At 37.9% G+C, this 23849-nt stretch overlaps 1 protein-coding gene across 5 annotated transcripts in view; it reads left to right on the forward strand.

Annotated features, from left to right (window-relative positions):
• eya1 (EYA transcriptional coactivator and phosphatase 1) overlaps window positions 1-23849 on the forward strand; it is a 139913-nt gene that overhangs the window by 63811 nt on the left and 52253 nt on the right. For 3 of the 5 annotated variants that reach the window (XM_062021258.1, XM_062021257.1, XM_062021260.1), the window contains 3 exons: window positions 17208-17335; window positions 21377-21442; window positions 23049-23126. In XM_062021258.1, coding sequence (XP_061877242.1) covers window positions 17208-17335; window positions 21377-21442; window positions 23049-23126 — 272 coding nt within the window. Of the gene's footprint in view, window positions 1-17207; window positions 17336-21376; window positions 21443-21839; window positions 21858-23048; window positions 23127-23849 lie in introns of those variants that run through there. The other 2 variants (XM_062021259.1, XM_062021262.1) reach the window with 2 other exon arrangements.

Consider the following 23849-nt stretch of genomic DNA (forward strand, 5'->3'; position numbering starts at 1 on the left):
CATTGGAGAGAAAAGAATGGAAAGTGTGTAGCATAATGTTTTTTCCCAATGTCAATACATTGATCAAATACAAAACAATTGAATGAATCACCAAACATTTTACGGTTTAAAAAAAATAAAATTTAAATTAAAAAAATAAAATATATATATATATATATATATATATATATATATATATATATATATATATATATATATATATATATATATATATATATATATATATATATATATACACACACACACACACATTATATATGTATATATATTTTATTTGTATTTATTTTTTAAATATTAACCTGCTCTTTCTGGTGTATGCACAATTTCACCACTTCTGATTGTGTTACATACAAATAAATGCATGTACTTATTAAGTACTGTCTATCCTGATTTAAAATGTCAGTTTTGGAGTGATAATTATAAAAAGTTTTATTCATATAAGCCGTGAAACATAAGCACAACAAGATTAAAATTACACTGCAAAAATCGAATGCGAATAATTACATTGCTTTACAGTAACATTTACAGTACTGTGACATTTCTTTACAGCAATTCACTGTAACTGCCGAGCTGTGACCCTACAGTGAATTACAATAAACTAAATGCTGTAATTTTACAATTAATTATGATGAAATTACAACTATATTCACAGTTGTAATTTTATTGTCGATTACTCTCGTTTTAACAGCATACTGCCACCTACTGTACAAGCGTGTGCAACGTGGTCTACGGAACCCCTTAAGAGACAAATCAGTTTGAATTTACAGTAATTTGTTGTGATTTTACAGTATTTTACTGCGAAATAATAGTTAATTGCTGTGAAATATAAGGGTATCTTAACCTTTACAGTCATTTGCTTTAAATTTTGATTACTGTGAAAAAAGTACTGTTAAAAGTTGTGAAATCACGGTCATTTTTTTACAGTGTAACGTTTGTGACCACACTCCTTTTTTATCCCGGCCTCATATTGCACAGCGGTAGATTTAAGTGCACCTTAAATCTTGTTTGATGGTCCCTGGAAGGCGAGGCCATGTCGTGGCCTTCTGGAAATGATTGCAAAGGTTGAAGAGCCCGGAATTAACAGATTTAATGTAGCCGTCCAGCAGTTACCGTGCCACCCTGCGAGCATCGGCGATCGTGCCACGCTTCACTAGCTGCCACGGTTTATTTGTACAAGTCCTGAAAAGTTCCTGTAAAGTGCAAATATGTGCTAATTAGCCCTTATTTACATGTAAATATGCACTCAGAGTTAATTTGATTCTAAATATGCGGCAGCTATTTAGATACGAGGCGCCATTCCTCATCGTCTTGGAGCCAAGTGAACCGTGCCTACGTCCGTCCTCGCACATCTGTGTTCAATTGTTGTCTGCATCTACATTCTTCTGCCAGCGGATTTATTTTTCCTGGGCCACCATGTGGACTCAGCTGACCAGCTTAAGTGGGGATTAGTTGTTTTTAAAGGTTCCATTTTGGATTCAAGCGCTGTTTAAAGAGGTGTAAATCAAAACAGGTGTAAAAAGTGGACTAATGACATGAATAAGTTGTCATGCAGAAAATGTTTGCTGGATTTTTTTTCCAAGTTAGCCTTCACCTGCAACCATGCATGCAGACATGCTCCAAGCTAAACATTGTTGTTTACCTTTTAAACAAACAAGCAAGCAGGCAACCGTGACAGAAGCTTCTTCTTCTTCTTCCTCTTCTTGTCCTTCTTCTTGTTGTCGTCCCCCGTCATGATGACACATCCAGCGCCCGCTTTGTTCTCTTCAAAGACACACCAGCAGTTCAGGTTGAAGTAAGAAGCACATGAAAGATGCGCTTTCTTTTTTGTCCCGCCCGTCCCAGCAGCAACAAATATTTAGCGGCACAGAAGAAAGGCCTTTAAATCCTCACCTGGGTGCTTTCACCTGCTCGCAATGGATGACAATGCACACACACGCACACACACACACACACACACACACACACACACACGTCACTCCAACAGCCTAAAGGCTCCTTCCTCACGTTTTTTTTCTTCTGCTCATCGTTATGGTTTTCAACTATCTTGCCTCCATTGTCTTGCATTCATTCTCCGTTTAAAAGCAATGTTTTCGTAGGAAAATATGCCACAAATATAATTTTTTTAAATGTGTTTTACTAACTGCCCAGTTGTGCATCCTGTCTTCAAATGTGAACAGGTTAAACAATTTGGACACCAATTTTCAAGACGAAAAAATAAAAATAAAAAAATAAATTACATCAATTCCCTTTTTTTTTTTTTTTTAATATTTTTTAAAATCCCCCAATTTATGGCAAAAACATGACACGAGGATTCTGTAGAACCTCCCTTGGCACTAAAACAGGGGTGTCCAAAGTGCGCCCCAGTGGCCATTTGCGGCCTGTGACTCATTTTTTATCGGCCCGCTGCAAATTGTACGTATGAAATTAAACAAAAAAACTGCAAAAATTGGGAAAAAACAGAACAAATAGACTCACTTTTTAAAAGAAAAAGTTCAAATGTTGATATTACCAACAGCGACCAGACTCTGAAAGTCATTACCACAACACATCCATCTACTTGCCTCAGTAGACACCTTTTAAATCCCAACTCAAAACATACCTGTTCAAAAGTGCTTTCCCACCTTGACTACATTTTTTGATTTTTTGATTGTTCCATCTTATTATTAATGTCATATTCGTAGTCAATTCTAAATTGTGATTGTTTATTGCATGTACAGTGACTTTGGGTATTATTATTATTATTATTATTATTATTAATTAGTATTATTAACACAATGCTTTGTGAAATATGTTTTGTTGTCGAGTTTTTACGAAATCTAAAAATGTAAATAAAAATCCAAAAATGGCACTGTACAAGCACGGCGATGAGGTGGCAACTTGTCCAGGGTGTACCCCGCCTTACGCCTGAATGCAGCTGGAATAGACTTCAGCCCCCCGCAAACCCGAGAGAGATAAGAGGTAGAAAATGGATGGATGGATGGATGACACAATATAGTATAGACAAGGGATTGTTTAACTTTTTGGCCCAACTCTTGTACTACAGAGGGGCTTGGTGCCCACTCAGATATTAACACTGAAATAATAATCTTACTCCTGATTTAATTGTAATAAACTATTATATCTAACCTACTTACAGTTTACAACCGTGTCAAATGATACTACAAAAGATGGTACTCATAAATAACTTACAAAAATAAAAGAAGGCACTCAAATTACTGACGCAAAAAAATGTACATAAACTATTTGGTGCTAAAATAATTAAACTAAATTAATAATAAATATGTTTCTTAACTAAACTTTTAATAAATTTAAAGTGCAAAAGAAAATACAGCTTCACCTCTTGGGTCATAATTTTTGCGCTTAAGAAACCTCTCTACGACTTTAGCTCCGGACCCTTATCTGTTTATTTGATATTGTAATTACTGCCACAAGTGGTGGAAAAATATATTACAACTGCCCATACAGACCACAGCTGAGAAACCGATATTTTTTGGTGGTACGGGCGGCACTCGCGGCCTGTGGTTAAGAAACACTGGTATTGGCCCTGGTGGAAAACGTTTGGTTGTACAATTTGGACACAATTTTTAAAAACAATATAATAAATAAATATATTATGTTGGTCCCAATGTATTAAATAAATGAAAATTAAATTATATACATAGAAAAATGACTATACATTCAAGAAAATGTATTCATATAATTTACCCTCTGCTGGCCACTGCTCCCCTCACCTCCCAGGGGGTTATCAAGGGGGATTGGTCAAATGCAGAGAATAATTTCGCCACAGCTGTGTGTGACAATCATTGGTACTTTAACTTTAACTATAAGGGAAAAACATGCTCCATTTGTGTGGAAACATATAATTATTTTTATATAATTTATGTTTGGGAATTTTTAATATACTGTTTTTTTATGTGGGTACCGGCCTGCTGTGTGTCCTATAGCTTGCCCCCCCCCTCCCCCCCACACCCATTGTGGTTGTCATATATTTTAAATCAAAAATCTTGTCTGCCATTTTTTCCCCCCTTTTTATACTCTTGACCTTTTTATGGACCCCGGTATCCCCACGGTGGGCCTGAGTCACGTGTGATGTAGTGTTATGGCCGTGTGCCCTCTTGATGTTCTGGAGGCGAGCGGGCAGAATGTAACTTGTCAGCTACAGGAGAGTAATAGAGGCATCGGTGGTGTCATAGGAAACATATGTGGCTCCATATGCTCTTTGTGTTTGGCTGATTTGTCTGAGATGCACCACTGATCTGGGGGCCTCTAAAGTGCCCCGAGTGCGGGGGCCTCTGAAGCAGGATTTTAGTCTTTTACAATGCACACATATATATATACATATATATATATATGTCCATACAGTATGTTATTCCCTCTATGCCTCTTTACTCACAGTCAATAGGCTTTGAAGTGAATGTGTGTGTGTTCGCCTGCGGGAAGCAGCCCTTGACGGTCATTAGGAGCTGTCAGTATAGGCCAGAGTTGGGTAGGGGTGGAGGTGGGAGGGAGGTGCTGATAAATTTCAGATAGTGTCAATTGCACATGAAAGATGTGCTGAAGATGCTCGGTGCTGTCACGCTCCGCTTGTCGCCGCTCAACACGTCCCATCTTCCTGCTTACTGCCCACCTGCGCCACCCCCAGCCCCCTTCCTGCTTACCTTGGCTAAAGTCGCTTTGCATGTTGATTAGGGGGAGGGCTAATCCAGTTTGCAGCTGTCATAGACCAATGATGAATCACCTTTCCGTCACTTGGCAGCGCTCCCCTCTTTGCTTCGGGGGGAGGACCTGTAGGAGGAAACAACGGGCCGCCGCCGCCGCCGCCGCCGCCGCCGCCGCCGCCGCTGCCTCTCGCTCGGGGAGACAATGTCCGCCTCTGTTGGCTCGGCCCTGTCTTCCCATTCAACAATAATGTTTTCTCAGAAACGTGTCTTTTTGTGCGGTGGCCCGTGACGGCACAGGGAGCTGCAGCAACAGGGAGTGACATTGTTACTCCGAGGGACTGGTAGAGGCAGCAAAAGGCTTTTGGAGCCGACCTCTTGAAGGCTCGTTTTAAAGGAAGTTTATTAAAAAAAAAAAGTCCTCAGGAGTGTGGAAATAGATTTTTTTTCCACGTCCTTATGGTGGTTCTCCATTATTTTCTTTCACGCCCCCCGTGTTCAAATGTTGTTGAGAACCTGATCATATTTATTAATTGATTGTGTGTAAGTGTTAAGCTGGTTACAGACAAACACTAACTCCAAATAAAGCGTGTATCCTACTTAAAGAACTGCACTTTTTTTCAGAATGTTGCCTGTCATTCACAACCCTTATGTAGGACAAGAACACGTATGTTTTTCTTCTTCTTTTTTTGCATTTTAACTAGTAAATAAATACGATAAAAAGTCAGCTTACAATGGAGCTTATGGGAGCTGCTTCTGCCTATAAAGCAGGGATGTCAAACATGAAGCCCACGGGCCGGATCAGGCCCCCGAACAGGTTCAATCCGGCCCGCGTAATGGAATTTGCTAAGTGTAAAATGTAGCTGCATTTTCAAATTAAAGAAACTGCTGTACTAAATGTGCCCATTGGATGTCGCTAAAGCAATTCTGTGAGGCAAGCAAATGGTGTATACCGGAGCGAGCAAGTATACCAAATAAGAGGTGCACGGTAAAGCGGGGCTGAGACTCCTCCCCCTTGACCCAACGTAAAACAAACAGGAGTAAAATAAACAATTGGTAACCCCACTTAAAATGCTGCATGAGACACTGCACATTGATATAGTTCTTTGAAAATGATTGTCTTCTGTGCAACTTTAAAGACAGTAAACAGTGGAAATGACAATGAGGTAGTTAATACATAGAAGTGTTTTAATTTACGCTTTATTTTGTTTTTTGTTCAATCCAAGACGGCCTGTGATTTAAAGTTTAATTGCTTTGTAGAAACACTGAAATTAAGTCTAAGTTCATTGTGTTCTTCATGGAGTTTTTGAAACTGCACCAATTTTCAAGTAATTTGAAGTGTTTTGTCAAGAGGATTATTTGTGATATGTACATTTTCTGAGTGTGCTTGTTCTAATTTGGGCCGAAGTAAAACAAAGAAAGCAATCTGAAGTTGCCATAGTAGTATTTTTAAGTTATTATGCCATGATTTTACCCATCAGGCCCGTGTGGGAATAGATTTTCCTCCATGCGGCTCTTGAGCTAAAATGAGTTTGACACCCATGCTATAAAGCAGTGGTTCTTAACCTGGGTTTGATCGAACCCTAGGGGTTCGGTGAGTCGGCCTCAGGGGTTCGGCGGAGCCTCCGCCGCAGAGGTCAAGACACGCCCAACTCATCGTGTAAATAAAAACTTCTCCCTATCGGCGTATTATGGATACCCCCAAACAATGTTCCCTCTAATTTTCCATCTGATTTTCAGGTGTGTAATTTGTTGTGGTTCATGCACAGTTCATTTTGTGCACCAGTAAAAAAAATATAACTTTGTCTTGAATTTAAAAAAAAAAAAGTTTTACTAAAGAAGGGTTCGGTGAATGCGCATATGAAACTGCCGGGGTTCCATACCTCCAACAAGGTTAAGAACCACTGCTATAAAGCCTTTAAAAACACATCCAAACACCTCCATTAAGGTTGTATACACCTGATGTAAGTATATATGTAATGTAGATGTACATTTATAATAACATGTAATATTTACGTATTTTGATCATTTTAAGCAATCGCGGCGCATTAATTTCACAATCGCATCACAACTGTCGTTTTTTCCTTCAGAGCCAACAAACATTAAAAAAACATCACTTACTGTACAATGTCTGCTGTCACTGGGATGCTGATCAATGGGATGTTCCTATATTCCCATTTAAATAAAGAATGACTCATAATCCTCGCGAAGAAAAAAGGGGGTTGGAACCAAGTGTCTTTGCATGTCTTTCTTGCCATTTCCGGGTCTAAATTGGATGTGAAAGTTGACCAACTTGTCGGATTATGTCCTCATTTTTCTACTATCAAGGTAAGAGGCATGATTTATGATCTAGAATAAACTTCCACGAGCTCTGACATGAAAAGCAGCTCACCAGCCGATAACGTCAATTTCGCCACACAAGATAGTGATCACGGCGATGCTATAAATAGTTTGTTTGCGTTAGCGCTTATGATAACAATATCACTAATACTTGGTTAATATTCAAGTCACAACATTTAAATGGAGTATTTGGGGGCTTTTTGAATGGTTATTTATTGGGTTTCATGGGCGGAATAGAGGACTTCCTGTTGGCTACGCTGTAAGCTGACTTTTATTTACGTTTATTTACGGGTTAGAATGCATTAAAAAAATACATACATACATTCTCTTGTCTTTCATAATGATTGTGAACTATAGGCAAAATAAATACAAAAAAATGCAGTTCCCCTTTAAGATTTTTTTTAACCCTGTGGGCACTACTTTATTTAATAGCAATAGTGTAGCAAAAATATGGAAAAAAGTCATCAAGAAAATAAAGAAGAGCTTTACTTTATTTTATTTTTTTTTGCATTAAAATTTTAAATAATCGTCTCTTTCTAGTTGGCTAGCAATGCATGGGAGTAATCCATTCTGCATCTGAATCACTCTAAAAAAGTATCTAAAAATACTCCATTTACATCTTGTGACCTGAATATTAACCAAGTATTAGTGATATTGTTATTATAAGAGGCAAACTATTTTTGGACGTGCCGTGATCACAGAGAGGTTGCTAGCTTGTGCAGCTACAGTGTTGACATGTTGATAAACTGCATCATGATCGCCTCTAAATTCATTCTAGATTATAAATCATGCCTCTCACAGGTTTTAGCCATAAACCGAGAGGTTTGTCATCTGTGACATCCAATTTAGACTCGGAGATCGCAAGAAAGACACGAAAACCCTATTTTTTTAACCTTCATGTGGATTGAATACTTCTTCATCTAAATATTACTATATTGGTTACTAGGTTTGTACGGTATACTGGTACTAATAAAGTACCGCGGTACTAATAAATTAAAAACGGTTTCATACTGCCTGTTAAAAAAAAATTCCACTACTAATTTTTTTACGGACATTACGGCACGACGTTGTCACGTCGTGACATTGCTGGTAGTACGAGAAGAGGCGCATTTTGGCCAGTGTTTACAAGAAAACAGAGTGTGGAAACAGAAGAAGGGGAATGAACATATTCTGGCTTTAAAACTAACAATAAAGGTGAAGCTATAAACACTGAAGCTCTGCAAGAAATGCTTTAAAACGTAGCTAGCTCGCGGCTAAAGTCCATCCGCAGTCGGCAGGGTTTTAGCTACTCCTAAATCACTAATCCTCGTCTCCATGGCGACAAATAAAGTATGTTTCTTACAAGTATCATCCCTGCAGGACTAGGAATAGCTAAACATGATTCACTACTCGCAGTAGGAGGACACAATAGCTAACCGCTATCAGCAAACTAGCGGTCCTAAATTTAAACAAATGCCATGAGTCGATCAACACAGACATCGACCGTACGAATATGAAGTACCAGAGCCGTATTTAGTCAATAGTACAATGATTACATCCATATTTTTTACTATCTTACTTTTTTTAATTTTTTAATTAATATTATTTCTAAACCCAGGAAATATGTAACTGGACACAAAATAACTGTATGACCCTGTAACTACTTGGTATTGTATTAACACCAAAATTTGTAGTATCACCCAAAACTTATGTAAAGTATCCAAACAACAGAAAAATAAGTGTTTATATATATTTTACAGAAGTGTAAGTGTAAGCTAAATCTTTTAATCTTTTAACTTTTAACGTTCGCACTGTTTTTATTTTTATTGTCTGCATTTTAATTTTGCTTTTATTTTCTTTCATTTCACTTTGTTGTACCACATGTTGTGCTGTGAAGCACTTTGAGTCTGCCTTATGTATGAAAATTGCTATACAAATAAAGTTGCCTTGCCTTGCCTTGCCTAGAAAGAACATGTTAAAACAGAAAGTAAGCAGACATTGACAGTAAATGAACAAATAGATTAAAAATCAATCTTCTACAACTTGTCCTCATAATTTTGACAAATAAAAGAATGGGAAATGACACTATGTTACTGCATACTTCAGCAGCACTTACTTACTACTAAAAGAGAAGTTGTCTAGTTTGTACACTATCTTATTTACCGTATTTTTTGGACTCTAAGTCGCAGTTTTTTTCATAGTTTGGCCGGGGGTGCGACTTATACTCAGGAGCGACTTATGTGTGAAATTATTAACACATTTATTAACACATTACCATAAAATATCAAATAATATTATTTAGCTAATTCACGTGAGAATAGACGTATAAGATTTCATGGGATTTAGCAATTAGGAGTGACAGATTGTTTGGTAAACGTATAGCATGTTCTATATGTTATAGTTATTTGAATGACTCTTACCATAATATGTTACGTTACCATACCAGGCACGTTCTCAGTTGGTTATTTATGCCTCATATAACTTACACTTATTCAGCCTGTTGTTCACTATTCTTTATTTATTTTAAATTGCCTTTCAAATGTCTATTCTTGGTGTTGGGTTTTATCAAATAAATTTCCCCCAAAAATGCGACTTATATATGTTTTTTTCCTTCTTTATTATGCATTTTCGGCAGGTGCGACATATACTTTGGTGCGACTTATACTCCGAAAAATACGGTAATGCCAAAATTGCACTTTGATCTCAATAAGAAATGTATGTGTAATGTATCATAAGATTTTCTGTAAAATAAAACCAATAATGACATTTTTTGTGGTTCCCCTTATTTTGAAATGTATCGAAAAACATTTTGATACCAGCACCGATACCAAAATATTGAAACACCCTAGTTGGTACTAGTTTGTATTTCTTGTTTAGCACTTAGCAATAGTGTTCACTAAAGTTGGATCCATTTAGCACGTACATAGCTTCTAAAACTGCGCCAGGATATAGTCTTCTGTACCGTAAGCCGACACAAGCTTTATGCTCTCTCTCTCTCTCTCTCTCTCTCTCTCTCTCTCTCTCTACGTGTCTAGCTCCGTGTTTCATTGTTCTTCCTTGTCCTTCCAGCGTCTGCCCTTGTTCCTGTGTTGGCGAGCTGTGCGTCTCGTCACATTTTGTCACACACCATTCTATAGTTTATTAATATTGTTTATTATTATATATATCAGCATCAAGGGTTGGAATTGGGGGTTAAATCACCAAAAAAGATTCCCGGGCGTGGCACCGCTGCTGCCCACTGCTCCCCTCACCTCCCAGGGGGTGATCAAGGGGATGGGTCAAATGCAGAGGACAAATTTCACCACACTTAGTGTGTGTGTGACAATCATTGGTACTTTAACTTTAACTTAACTATATATATAATAAATCATTGAACATTACTGCCCTCTGGTGTCTGAGCCGTCATCTCCCTCTGCAAACCATAACAGCTGTTGAAAATAATTAATGAGTATTTAATTAAAACATATTTGATTTTAGTTCATTCATTTTCAAAATGTAATTCTATTAAGATTCTTATGGCGATCTTATAAAATGTGTTAACATATTTTTGTCGCTCTTGATACACGTCACAACGTCCAATGTGCGACACCCGCCAGTGTGCGGTTACTTCAACTTTTCGACCCCAGGTAGGCTTACTATGGAGAATTCAAAGAAAAGAAAAGTGTCTGAAGAAAACAGAACGTTCAATGCAGATGCATTTGCTTTCACTGCTGACGAGACTGGTTTACCCGTGTGCTTAATATGCAATGAGAAACTCGCTAACAACAAAAAGTCAAATGTCGCAAGACATTTCCAAAATAAACGGCGCCAGTAAAAGGATGACGGCACAGAGAGAGAGGACGGCATTTTTGGTTGTCTGCTAGTGGATAATTTAAGTTTGGTGTTTTGTTTTTTCATTACTACAAGGAGGACTTAAATAGACATTAAGTAGTTTACTTAACCTTCAACCGACGTCTTTTTCGGAGTTAAAATCATTTTGTTGCATGCGGAAATTTTATTTCATTTTCTCTGCAGTCGTTCATTGATTTAAAAAATGTAACCACTAATAGTTTGTTTATACATAGCACAAAGCAAAAAAAAAAACTTTATATGCAGTGTTATTTCATTTTAAATTTCAAAAGAGTTTTGTGGCTCCCATTGTTTTCTTTAATTTGTGAAATGGGTCAAAATGGCTCTTTGAGTGGTAAAGGTTGCTGACCCCTGACTTAGACCAACTCCCATTGACTTCATTGTTATCGGACTTTTGCTAACAATGAACTTGCATTAAAAAAAAAAAGCAAAACCTGTGTTCTTGTCATACATGACGATTGTGAATGATGGGGAAAAAAAATACCCCCCAAAAGAGTGTAAAACGTGTGTGGATTTATATTTGCTTCTACGTTTGTGCTCAAATCTCTCAATCACACTTCTGCGTTGAATCAAAATAGACATACATGTCATGTATTTTTTATATATTTTAACCCCTGTGAATGCCCATTTAATCTAATTGTGTCAATTGTTTTATTTTTGAAAGATTTGCATATAATGAATGATCGTCCATATAGTAAATGATAAAGGCCTGTGATACTGGTGTAAAGATCAGGCCTAAATATACATTAGATTAATATCAAAACTTATTTTGGTGCAGCGTTTTTATTTTTTGCTCTGTCACATTACAAACTTTATAACATTGTAGTATCATGGGGACAAAAAAGTACCCATTTACTACTATTATATTTAATTTTTTTAACTGTACAGTCATAACACAATATAATTAGGCATTTTCTAATTTCAGGGTTTCATTTTAGATAGAGTACACCTTGTCATATTTACTCGAGTTTTTCTTACAGGTCTTTGAAGCGGTGGTGGTTTTCGGTCTGAGAAGGGGTGGTACGTAATGATGCGATGACGTAGTAGTCGATGATGGCTGTTAAAGTTTCTTAACGTGCGTTTTTTGTAGTGGACAAAACCATGTGTGCATGTGCGCAAATGCGCTTGAAAAAAAGTCTCTTAGATAATACATTCCATTCGGAGTAACACAACCAAAATCATGGCTATAAATGGAGCAAGAATTTACCTCAGTAGACAAAAAAATCCCCAATATACTCAAAAAAGGTCAGATATACTGATTCAATTGCTTGTATTCCGTCATGTGACTTCTTCCCGGAAGTGAAAACCAGTGGTGGTCAACTAAGTGAAGATTGTACAGCAAGCAGCGCGCAAACTATCGGAGTACAAAAGAGGCTTAAATCTTCCTGCAAAAAGCAGATACGACCAAACAATCTAACTAGGCAATGGAATATATCTTTATACTTTGTCAAAAAAAGATTTGTCGAGTGATATCAATGATTATACGTTGATCGCCTTCCCAGACATTTTGAACTATTGTGCTGCAGACACCATTCTACACGCCAAAACAGATGGAAACTTGAAAAAGCATGGAGGTCTACAACTTCTTTGTGTGTGACTGGGTCAAGGAAATTGGTATCAAGACTCTCACGGATAAATATGCATCGTTTTTGGCCGGGTAAAAATGCATTTCATGATCTAACTTTGCCTCTCAGATGCCATGTTTGTTGCACTGTTTATGGTATGCATGTTTTTCCACAGCAGCATGGTGGAACAGGGGTTAGTGCATGTGCCTCACAATACGAAGGTCCTGAGTAGTCCTGGGTTGAATCCCGTGCTCGGGATCTTTCCGTGTGGAGTTTGCATGTTCTCCCCGTAACTGCGTGGGTTCCTCCGGGTACTCCGGCTTCCTCCCACCGCCAAAAACATGCACCTGGGGATAGGTTGATTGGCAACACTAAATTGGCCCTAGTGTGTGAATGTTGTCTGTCTATCTGTGTTGGCCCTGTGATGAGGTGGCAACTTGTCCAGGGTGTACCCCGCCTTCCGCCCGAATGCAGCTGAGATAGGCTCCAGCACCCCACGCGACCCCAAAAGGGACAAGCGGTAGAAAATGAATGGATGGATGTTTTTCCACATCTTTATCTAGATATAAGAATAGATGTCAACATTGTGTAGGTGCACAAAGCTTCATTTATGATTGCTGTCTTTGATAAAAGTTTAACTATTTTAGATTTTTGCTCACATATGCTTTCTTTTATTTAGACTTGCTGAGTTCCTGCTTTTCAAAACACTTGTAGAAAACATGTGTTTAAGAAATACAAATAATATGAAAATAATACTTAAAAGGAAAATAATAATCGTTCAAAGTATATCAAACAAATCTTTAACGAAGTGATCACTGCCAATTTTCAAGTCGTCCTTTCGTAAAATCTTGCACTCTTCCGCCCTTTTGATAACCTTTTGAGGAACTCTGAAGAAACGTTTATCCTTTTCGCTATTTGAACGATTCATAGAGTCGAAAACAAGACAAGCATAGGAAATTCTTTCTCCGAGAAAGGCTAAATGGCGCCTAGTACCCATTGAGAACAAAGCTAGCTTGACCACCACGCATATTCAATGGGCGGGACGTGAGCCGGACGTGACGTCAGTAAAATCTAAGCAATACAAGAGCTGCGTATACCTTCTCATATTTTCTTCAGAATGTACAATAATTTGAACACTGCTGCCACCTAGCTGGAAAGTGTGTGTATTGTTCAAGCATGAATAAAATACGCTAAAGCTGGATGTCCTCCCACAGTCCCAACTGCTATAGTGGAACATTTACTTTTGTGTGTTTATATTTTCTTAAGTCATTTTTTACATGTACTTGAGTATATTTTCCTTTTAATTATTGTACTTGATGATGGTAAATTATATATTTTTTTCACTTTAAACCAAAAATGGTGTTGCTTCATTAAAGAACATCTGGCTTGAGACATATCCTGCATCCCTTCGGGGAATTTTTACTCTTGGGTATATTTTCACTATGTCTGTCAAATCTAATGAGTTAACGCATGCGATTAGTCACGAAAAATATTGCACTATTAATGTAGAAATGCAGATGAATCACACAATTTATTTTGAGCGCACATGCTCCTTTATCTTTACTGCAGATATGCAAAGATAAGTAAGGTGGCATATTCCCCTTCAAATTTCACCCTGACGGGACTGAAGAAATAGAAAAAACTATGGTCGTTTGCATGTACTGCAGCAATGAATTCTCAAAACACAGCAAGTTTAAAACCTAAAAGCAAAACACATTTTTGAGGTAGCTGCCAGCAAGATTGCTACTCGCTACATGCAGCGGACGACCGTATACCCGCGGCAATGTTGTCAACAGAAGTACCAAACATAGTAAGTAAAGCAGAGCTTTAGTAGCAACTGTGATTATTTGTGATTAATCCAAATGAAAAAGTCTGGTTAATCTGATTTTAAGAAAATGTAATTTGACTTCACCAATTTTCAAATAATCACTTACTTTTTTACTTTATTTGAAGAAGATGTTTAGACTTTGACTTTTATTTCCGTTTGTGTAAACCTTAAGCAAAGTAACTATTTCTACTTGAGTTGAATCTTCTACTTCCTATTTTCCATCTGAGAGGGCCATACTTAAGGGTGACCCAGAAAAACATTAAACATAAAAAGCTTAATAAATCCTACAAATGTCCAGCAAATATTTCATTAACGATCATTCATCAAATTTTCAATTTTTTTGGTCCATTTGCATGAAAGTAATTTTCTTTGCAAAGTGTGCTCCAAGTAGGCTATGTGGCGTCGGAGGCAAATTTGCATACATCGCGCAAAATTGTCAAATACTCAAACACATTCCTCTTTGTGCTGCTGTAACTAAGATTTGCACAGTCCTATACTCTCTGAACTTCCAAACCCAGTCAAAAATGTGGCTTTTTGAAAACAAAACATATTCCAAAAATGTGTCCGCATTAAAGTATGACACAAAATGTATTTTCCTTGGTTAACGTGTTGAGGAAGACTATTGTTCAAATTGTTAATGCACAAATGCTGACTTAAATTTATACTCTGGGGGGGAAAAAAGACGAGAAAAATTTAAATGAACAGATGTATTGAAATATTTGTGTTCTGTTTTTTTATGGGGTGACCCTGTAGATGAATAACAATAGATGAGACCAAAACAATCAGAGCATGCAGTTCAGTATCGTGACCACCGATTGGCTCTATCTCACGCAGCATTATTATATCGCAGTGGTTCTCAGATTTTTATATTGGCTCGATCTCAGGCAGCATTATTATATCGCAGTGGTTCTCAGATTTGTATTGCTAAAAAACTTGGGGCAAACAGAGTCTACGCGCATGCACAAAAAGGCCGCGCAAGTGTAAGACGAGTCCACGTGCGTAGAAAATTATTCCGTGCGTGCGCATAGTAGTAGAGATAAATGCTTTAAAATGTAATATCGGAAATGATCGGTATCGTTTTTTTTATTATCGGTATCAGGTTTTCTTTATTATTTATTTATTTATTTATTAAATCAACATAAAAACACAAGATACACTTACAATTAGTACACTAACCCAAAAAACCTCCCTCCCCCATTTACACTCATTCACACAAAAGGGTTGTTTCTTTCTGTTATTAATATTCTGGTTCCTACATTATACATCAATATATATCAATACAGTCTGCAAGGGATACAGTCTGTAAGCACACATGATTGTGTGTGCTGCTGGTCCACTAGTAGTACTAACCTTTAACAGTTATTTTTACTCATTTTCATTAATTACTAGTTTCTATGTAACTGTTTTTATATTGTTTTACTTTCTTTTTTATTCAAGAAAATGTTTTAAAATGTATTTATCTTATTGTATTTTATTAATTTTTTTAAAAAGGACCTTATCTTCACCATACCTGGTTGTCCAAATTAGGCATAATAATGTGTTAATTCCACAACTGTATATATCGGTATCGGTTGATATCGGTATCGGTAATTAAAAGTTGGACAATATCGGAATATCGGATATCGGCAAAAAGACATTATCGGACATCCCTACATAGAAGCCTTGAGTGTGTCTTTAACACGCAAGGATTTTGATGCCAAACCCGTTGTAAAAACGGGGCCAAATCAAACATGGCGACCCCTTGGCAGTAAAAAGCTAAAAAATAAAAGTTTTTTGACGACTCACGTCATCTTATGACCCACCAGCCACAGGTTACCTACAGTTGATTTATGTGAGGGGTACCCACACTTTTTGACTCGGGAGCCACATTGGGTTAAAAAAATTGGCCGGGTTCCAGGCAGTCTGTCTTGTTTGTTTTGTGTGTGTGTGTGTGTGTGTGTGTGTGTGTGTGTGTGTGTGTGTGTGTGTGTGTGTGTGTGTGTGTGTGTGTGTGTGTGTGTGTGTGTGTGTGTGTGTGTGTACAGTATGTATGTGTGTATGTGTATATGTTTATGTATATATATATATATATATATATATATATATATATATATATATATATATATATATATATATATATATATATTTTTTTTTTTTGTTTTTTTTGTTTGTTTTTCTCTTTTTTTATCCCCTGCGTCTCCGGCTGCACCAAATATATATATAAACTTTTAATAAAGTCAAATACAACTAAGTTTATAAAGTAAATCTATACAGCAGATATGGGCATCTCCATCAACTATATGATTTGCATGAGCAGCTGGACAGGATAGATTTAAAAGTATAAATAAAAAAATGGAGGGTTGTTTTGTTCCTTATTGCAGTTTTTGCGCTACACTAAAACCATCTTTCAGTCTCATTATTAGGGTTCTACCATGTTTCCAGATTGTCAGTTGAAGACTGTGTCCCATGATCATTTACTCACTATTACAGCAAGATGTGTCGGTTTTGGCGCTGCTCCCGCCCCCCTCTCCATTGTGTCGCGTCCGTCAAATCCCTTGAGCGCACACTTGTTTTCTGCAATGTTGGTCTTTCCGTGTAAACACAGCAACAATTAAGGAGCTTGCCAGGGCAAACACACGCCTCCCCAAGCCTCCGAGCCTGCCCATCACAGCCTCTTACAATCAAGCGCTTCATTTTGAAAACCGTCACCCCATCGAAACCAGCGCACATCTGTTAGCAGTCACGAGAAGCGAAGGCCATTTCTTTGCTCGGAGATGCATCACGGCCGTAACTGACAGCGTGCGCTGCGAGTGGGCGCTAAGTGGCGGCTCGGCGTGACCAGACGAATGACAAACTGTCTTGTTTGTCACAAATGTTTACAATTCAGTTCACTGTTTCCTACAGTGTGCAGCCATTTGACATCCCCTGTCATTACCATCACATGATTTGCTTTCTCTGCAGTTCTTAATAGCGCAGATATTGAATGGAGATGTTTTTTCTCTCCCCAAGGTCTATGGAAATGCAGGATTTAGCCAGTCCTCACAGCCGAGTAAGTGGAAGCAGTGAATCTCCAACTGGTGCCAGCCTTGACAACTCCCACATCAACAACAATTCCATGACACCCAATGGCACTGAAGGTATGTGCACAATAGTTGAAATCCACCACAAGCGATGAACATGCAAAGAAACATGTTGCTGCAATTTGCAAACGTTTGGTGCGGCCTGCAGGTTCCAGCAAGCTGCAAGTTGTTTATTCTGGCCAAGCAAACAAAAGTTTTTCGTCAGATGCAACAAATTTGCATGCACAGATCACCAAATGTTCTGTATGGGTTGCTGGAAGGACTGATCCACCTCCCTTTATTACACACACACACAATATTTGAGTTGCCAGTCTTTCCATAGGTGGCCCACTACAACTTTGTTTGCGATCCTAATCATTTGTTTTGCTTTTCATTGCATTTCTAAATCGACATGGACGTCTTCAAATGTTATGTCATCACGTTACTACGTGCCACCTCTTTCAAGTCTTCCAAAGTCTTGTGAGAAACACTCAACCAAAGCTGTCCAATCTAATTTCATACTGTATATATGGCAAAGTGTCTTCTCTTTCTCCAAATGAAACCCTGCAATTAGAAAATGCATCATTATATTGGGTAAAGATCGTACAGTTGAAATTGTAAATATAATGGTAGTCAATGGGGACTTTTTTTGTCCCCATGATACTACACTGCTATAAAGTTTGTAATCTGACATATTAAAAACGAAAACAATGCATTTTATTACTAATCTTATGTATACACCTCATTACCCCGGTCTTTAACATTTACTGTATGGATAACTCATTTTATGCAAGTCTTATACACTGTAAATATATACTGTATAATATAATATGAAGTATACATTAAAGAATGATCCACAAATTTGACAATTTATTTGCTTTAATAATAAATGTTTCAATTTGTAATTCTACACGGTACCAATTAACAGCAATAAAGAAGGGTTTATTGTATTATGGAAAGTCCCGTTGGGGTGTGTTTTAAAGCTAGACGAAGTCTCCTCACTCATCTTTGCACTGGCGTTAGGGGTGGGCAATACTGCACATTTTGGTACTGAACCAAAACCAAATATTACATATACAGGATCAGTATCGCTGATTTTGATGTTGATACTAATACCTTTTTACTTGAAACATTTTCATTGTGTTGACCTTCTTATTGATGATTATCATCAGAATAAAACATAACAATGGCGGCTGTCAAATTCCATCCATCCAACCATTTTCTAACGCTTGTCCCAAATTGATCATATTTTTTTAAAATCAGATTAATCACATTTTTTTATTTGTATTAATTATGATTAACCGCAGGTTATAACTCGCTAGCATGATTTAAATCAATTTAAGTATTTTTGACACAAATGCAATTTTATCGGCAGAATGTCATACAGAATTTTTTTTTATGTTTACTTGAGTTCACGTCAATTATTTAAGTTAACTTTCAGGTAACCATCCAGGTTAAGGTAAAGGAGCATGTACAGTATAAATAAATTGCATGATTAATCTGCGTATGTACATGATTATTGATGTCTTTTTGTGTGACTAATCACATGAGTTAACTTATTTTGGACAGTCCTATAAACATATTTTAATCCCCAATCCTATTTTTGGACAATAAAAAATAAAATAATGCAAAATTATCAGAAAGAAAATTACCAAAATAAAAAATGGTGCCCTTTTGTTCCAGTTGTTTGAGCAAAATAAATTGCAAAATAAGTAATCAAAAGCAAGAACTACTATTGGCTCTCGTTCAGTTAATTTTGGCTTTTCGCCCCGAAGGCTGTCAATGACTTATTTGCAGAATTTGTAACCAATACAACAATACATGGATACTTGTGGAAATAAACATAAAAGAGAACTGAAATACACTACCGTGTAGTGTATTTCAGTTTGGGGTCACATTGAAATGTCCTTATTTTTGAAGGAAAAGCACTGTACTTTTCAATGAAGATAACTTTAAACTAGTCTTAACTTTAAAGAAATACACTCTATACATTGCTAATGTGGTAAATGACTATTCTAGCTGCAAATGTCTGGTTTTTGGTGCAATATCTACATAGGTGTATAGAGGCCCATTTCCAGCAACTATCACTCCAGTGTTCTAATGGTACAATGTGTTTGCTCATTGGCTCAGAAGGCTAATTGATGATTAGAAAACCCTTGTGCAATCATGTTCACACATCTGAAAACAGTTTAGCTCTTTACAGAAGCTACAAAACTGACCTTCCTTTGAGCAGATTGAGTTTCTGGAGCATCACATTTGTGGGGTCAATTAAATGCTCAAAATGGCCAGAAAAAGAGAACTTTCATCTGAAACTCGACAGTCTATTCTTGTTCTTAGAAATGAAGGCTATTCCACAAAATTGTTTGGGTGACCCCAAACTTTTGAACGGTAGTGTACATCCTATTGTCAGATACGTCCCTTGTTGTCGATACTATCGATAATTGGATGGATGGAGCCGCGCACCTCTAACTGATGCATACATGGTCATTGACCGTTAAGCAATGTGTGCCGCTTTTCAAAATAAATTGCATAGTTATCTGCGTTTATACATGATTAATGCAATCATTTTAGTGATTAATAGCATTTGTTAACTTTGACAGCCTTATTCTGAAGTCACCTTTGTTGTTGGGCGTGCATTACATACTACATTACCAAGCTTTCTCAGTGGGGCTGGTGAAAATAAACTTCCAATGAGGATAACAGGGAGACAAGAAAGCAACCAAAGCTACTTCAGTTATGGCTTCCTTGCTTCGAGGCGTGCTAATGCTCCAAATCCCTTCTAGCGTTTATGCGGGGGCAAATTCTTTGTTCCGCCATTTCTGATTGACGTTAACAGGAAATAACCGTAACGTTTTACAATGGTATTGATATACATGTATGATGTACCATTGGAATACTTGTGTAAAACTGGGTTTTTGTCACTCACGCACATCAAACATTATCATCTGTTCCCTAGGGAAACAAACTGCAGGCTTGTTTAGTGTTTTCACAGGGTATTTTGCATTGATAACTATCTAGCATCTGTTTTAGTCACTTTCATTTCCTTTCATTTCAAAAACATACTGTAATGGTTTTAGACAAACTCACAGTAGGTAAGGTTTTATTTTTGCCTCATCCTTCACTTTAAGCGTGAGTGAAGAATGCATGAACCTGATAAGTCTGAAAAAGAAAGAGATGATACAATATTATCTGCCCACAGATGCCACCTGGTGGTTATTTGAGAACACTGCAGCTAGTCCTGGATAATCCCACTGCTTAATTAATGTATTTATTTATTTATGTCTTTATTTGACAGGGACAGTACAATGAAACATTGCTACCCATAGGTAACCAATGTCAAAGTACATAAGACTTCTAGCCACAGGCAAATTTGCAACCCTTGTCCCTGGTTAGGCTTTAAAAAAATAGTTGAGAAAAGTGAAAAACCCATACAAAAGGATTAAGACAAGTACAAAAATCAAAATCAAAACACATTAAAAATAATTGTCCCCACATTGTCCATGCTACATCCAGTTCTAGTGCTCACACTTCTGATTTTCCTTAAGCCACATTTTCAGTTTTGTTGAGAACATTTAATGTCCGACTGTGTCAAAGAGTTCCACAGATGTGGGACCTTCACTGAGAACACAGACTGACCCTGAGTGGTCCGGCACATTTTCACGCTTCAGCTCCACCGACTGCAGCTCGAGTCTGCACACCTTCACTACTGTATCTTTGTATTTCCAGTCACACGCAGGATTCTCACAGAAATGAGGCAAAAATGCAATCGGCCTACCGTATATGCTTGCTGTGCACAATTTAACATGTCCGAAAAGGAGTAGGAAGAACCAGAGCTTATTTAAAGATGGTGTATTCAAACACATTACAGGCCATGTCGTAAAACTGTTGCTGCTGTTTTCCAGCAACTATCATGTGTTTCTTCAAGCCCCCGTGTCATTATTCAAATCCTGAGACACGACAGTTTGCATGAGAGTTCCACACGCACGTAGTTATTGACTCAGGTATTTCACATGCAAATCAGAAGGCCTTCATCAAGTCTAATCTTCAAGCTGATGGTGACCGAGGACATGTTGTAGACTCATGTGGTGTGTCCTGTTTGCCGCTCTGTCTTTCCCATAGGTGACAGCCTCACAATGCTTACCACAGCAGACTGGTTGTTAGGTTCTAACTCGCAGTCCGCCGCAGGTTTGTCTACTTTTGTTGACACAATGAAAGGACAATACTTGCAAACAACAAACTCAAGAAAAACAAAAACAAACGATGCCCTCCTTGCTTCAATTATTGTGCCTTTCATTCAGACGTTCTGTGGTATTTTCATTGTGCAAGCATGGTTTGAGCTGGGGAGGTTTTCATTTGGATGCCGTTGTTTTGTGTGCCCTGCTAGTTTATGCATGAACTTTCATTTTTATCGCCACTTGTCAGCATGTGTTCCGCGCTGAGCAAGCAACGACGCACAACACATGACAGCCGATGGCGTCTTCAGCCGTGAGGGATTCCACCCAGCATGACCGCCCTCGCCCGCATTGTCGATTTGTTTAGCCCTCAAAGAAGAGAGAGGGGAAAAAAGAAAGCACAACTTCAAAGATTCCTGAGCTGTCAGGTAGCTGTGAAATTGTTCTTTACGGGTCTATCAGTGAGCTCAGTAGAGCAGCACAGGTCAAAAAGCGGTCGCTATGCATTTAAAATGAATTTATACGTCAGTGACAGGTCAGTTAAGCTTGGTTGTCATCGCTAACACAAATCCTGTGTATTAATCTAGCTTACATGGGCTTGAGAAAAATAAAGAAAAACTTGTTTTTCAAACATTTAAGCGCAATTTATGTTTAAAAGGCAGCGAAAACCCAACCAAAATATTATATTTCAGAAGGGAGGCTCACTGTGCAGCCCTAATCTGCGTACCACTAAAGACTACATTTAGTAGAGTAGGCATTACTGGTATTAACAAGACACCGCGGTAAAAGGGTAGCATTACCTTTTAAAATGAAAATGATTGTGGTTGATGACCTTTCATAAACTCACACACAGGTGTGAGTTTTCCCTTGAAAAGAAAGCTAGCGTGCTAGCTTCTGGTTTAAATGCTAACATTAATACAAGGAAAAAATCACGTATTTCCCCGTTAAGGAATGACATACCCTAATATAAATTTGTATAGAATATATTGTTTCTATTAATATTTATTTTGAAAAAGTCACTTAAAAAATGTAACTGTGTATGAGTAAGCACATTTAACAATACCGTGATAAAGATAAACCCTGATATGAAATGTTCACATCCTCCTGTCATAGAGAGGATCTTTGATATGTGTTTTTTCTCACCCAGTATGACTTAATTTATGACTGTTTTAGGTGAGGTAAAAAGAAATTAAATAAGAATAAGAGGCAAGGGTTGGTACATGTTCCGCAGAACAGCTGTAGTTATGATTTACCACGGGTGTTTCTTTATATATCATGGGTGCGTTTTGTGTTTAAATTGTGGATCGGCGTGTATTAACGGTATCCGTTTACCGACACTGCAGTTACATTGGCATCACTTTCATATCCGATTTTGATCCACATTTGGATCATTAGGCTAAAGGTAAAACTGAATAACATTAAAATTGGACCAATTTGATTGAAAATGCACGCAGCCATGTTTTCCCTGACAAGTCTGTTTTTATTTTATATTCTCCCCAAAACTCTTTGCTGAATGTAAAAATGCAAGCCTGTTTGTGTGTGATTCAAATCACTTTCAGATGTTGTGTGTTTTTTTGTGTCTATGTGTGACAACGTGGCTTTTTCCACACTTTTTGCAGTTAAAAGCGAGCCAATGAGCAGCAGCGAAATAGTCGCCTCGGTACCAGACACCTCTCTGGACAGCTTCTCCGGATCAGGTGAGGACAGTGTACGTTTGCGCGTGTGTGTGTGTGTGTGTGTGTGTTTTGTGCAGAAGCGATTAGTGAGAAATGAGCCCGTAGATGGATGACTGATAAGCTCAGGAAGTGGCCCTGCCAATAAAGTGTGTGTATGTGTATTTAAGAACAAGACACTGCCCTTGCCTTTGTCAGCATTTTTATATGCTTGTGTGTGTGTTTTCATTGGGATGGTTCCCATGCCGGTGAGAGCTGAATTATAACATGCAGTGGAATGACAAGGCATCCCAATGGTCCTCGCTCTCTGCGGGCTGTTACCAAACCAAAACTTTTCACACCTTCCTTCCCCACACTGAAGCTTTGCACATAAACGCATCAACAAGTCAAAAGTGTATTTTCACTGCTCTGCTGAGTACAATTGCAGTTATCATTCCCACTGTGTTCCCGGGTTGATTTCCTTTCATCTCCTCACAAGTTCAGCTATGCACAAATCGTGCCACCACAACCTTTGGTTGGACGTTATTAAAGGAATCTAGTAATTTTATATCCTGTGTCTTTAGCGAGGGGAAACCCAAAGTTGTGTTCAGGCAAGCGGGATGGGATGTGTCCGGTGTGACAGTTGCTGCATGCGTTCCATGTCAATGACGATACTAAGTACAGGCAGGTCGTTATTTTGCACGTTCCAAGCCATTACACACAATGCTCACAACTGCCCACTTAGCAAATAAAGTGGAGCTTGTCGCC

The sequence above is a fragment of the Entelurus aequoreus genome, linkage group LG15 (assembly GCF_033978785.1).
Source record: "Entelurus aequoreus isolate RoL-2023_Sb linkage group LG15, RoL_Eaeq_v1.1, whole genome shotgun sequence".
Taxonomy (NCBI): domain Eukaryota; kingdom Metazoa; phylum Chordata; class Actinopteri; order Syngnathiformes; family Syngnathidae; genus Entelurus; species Entelurus aequoreus.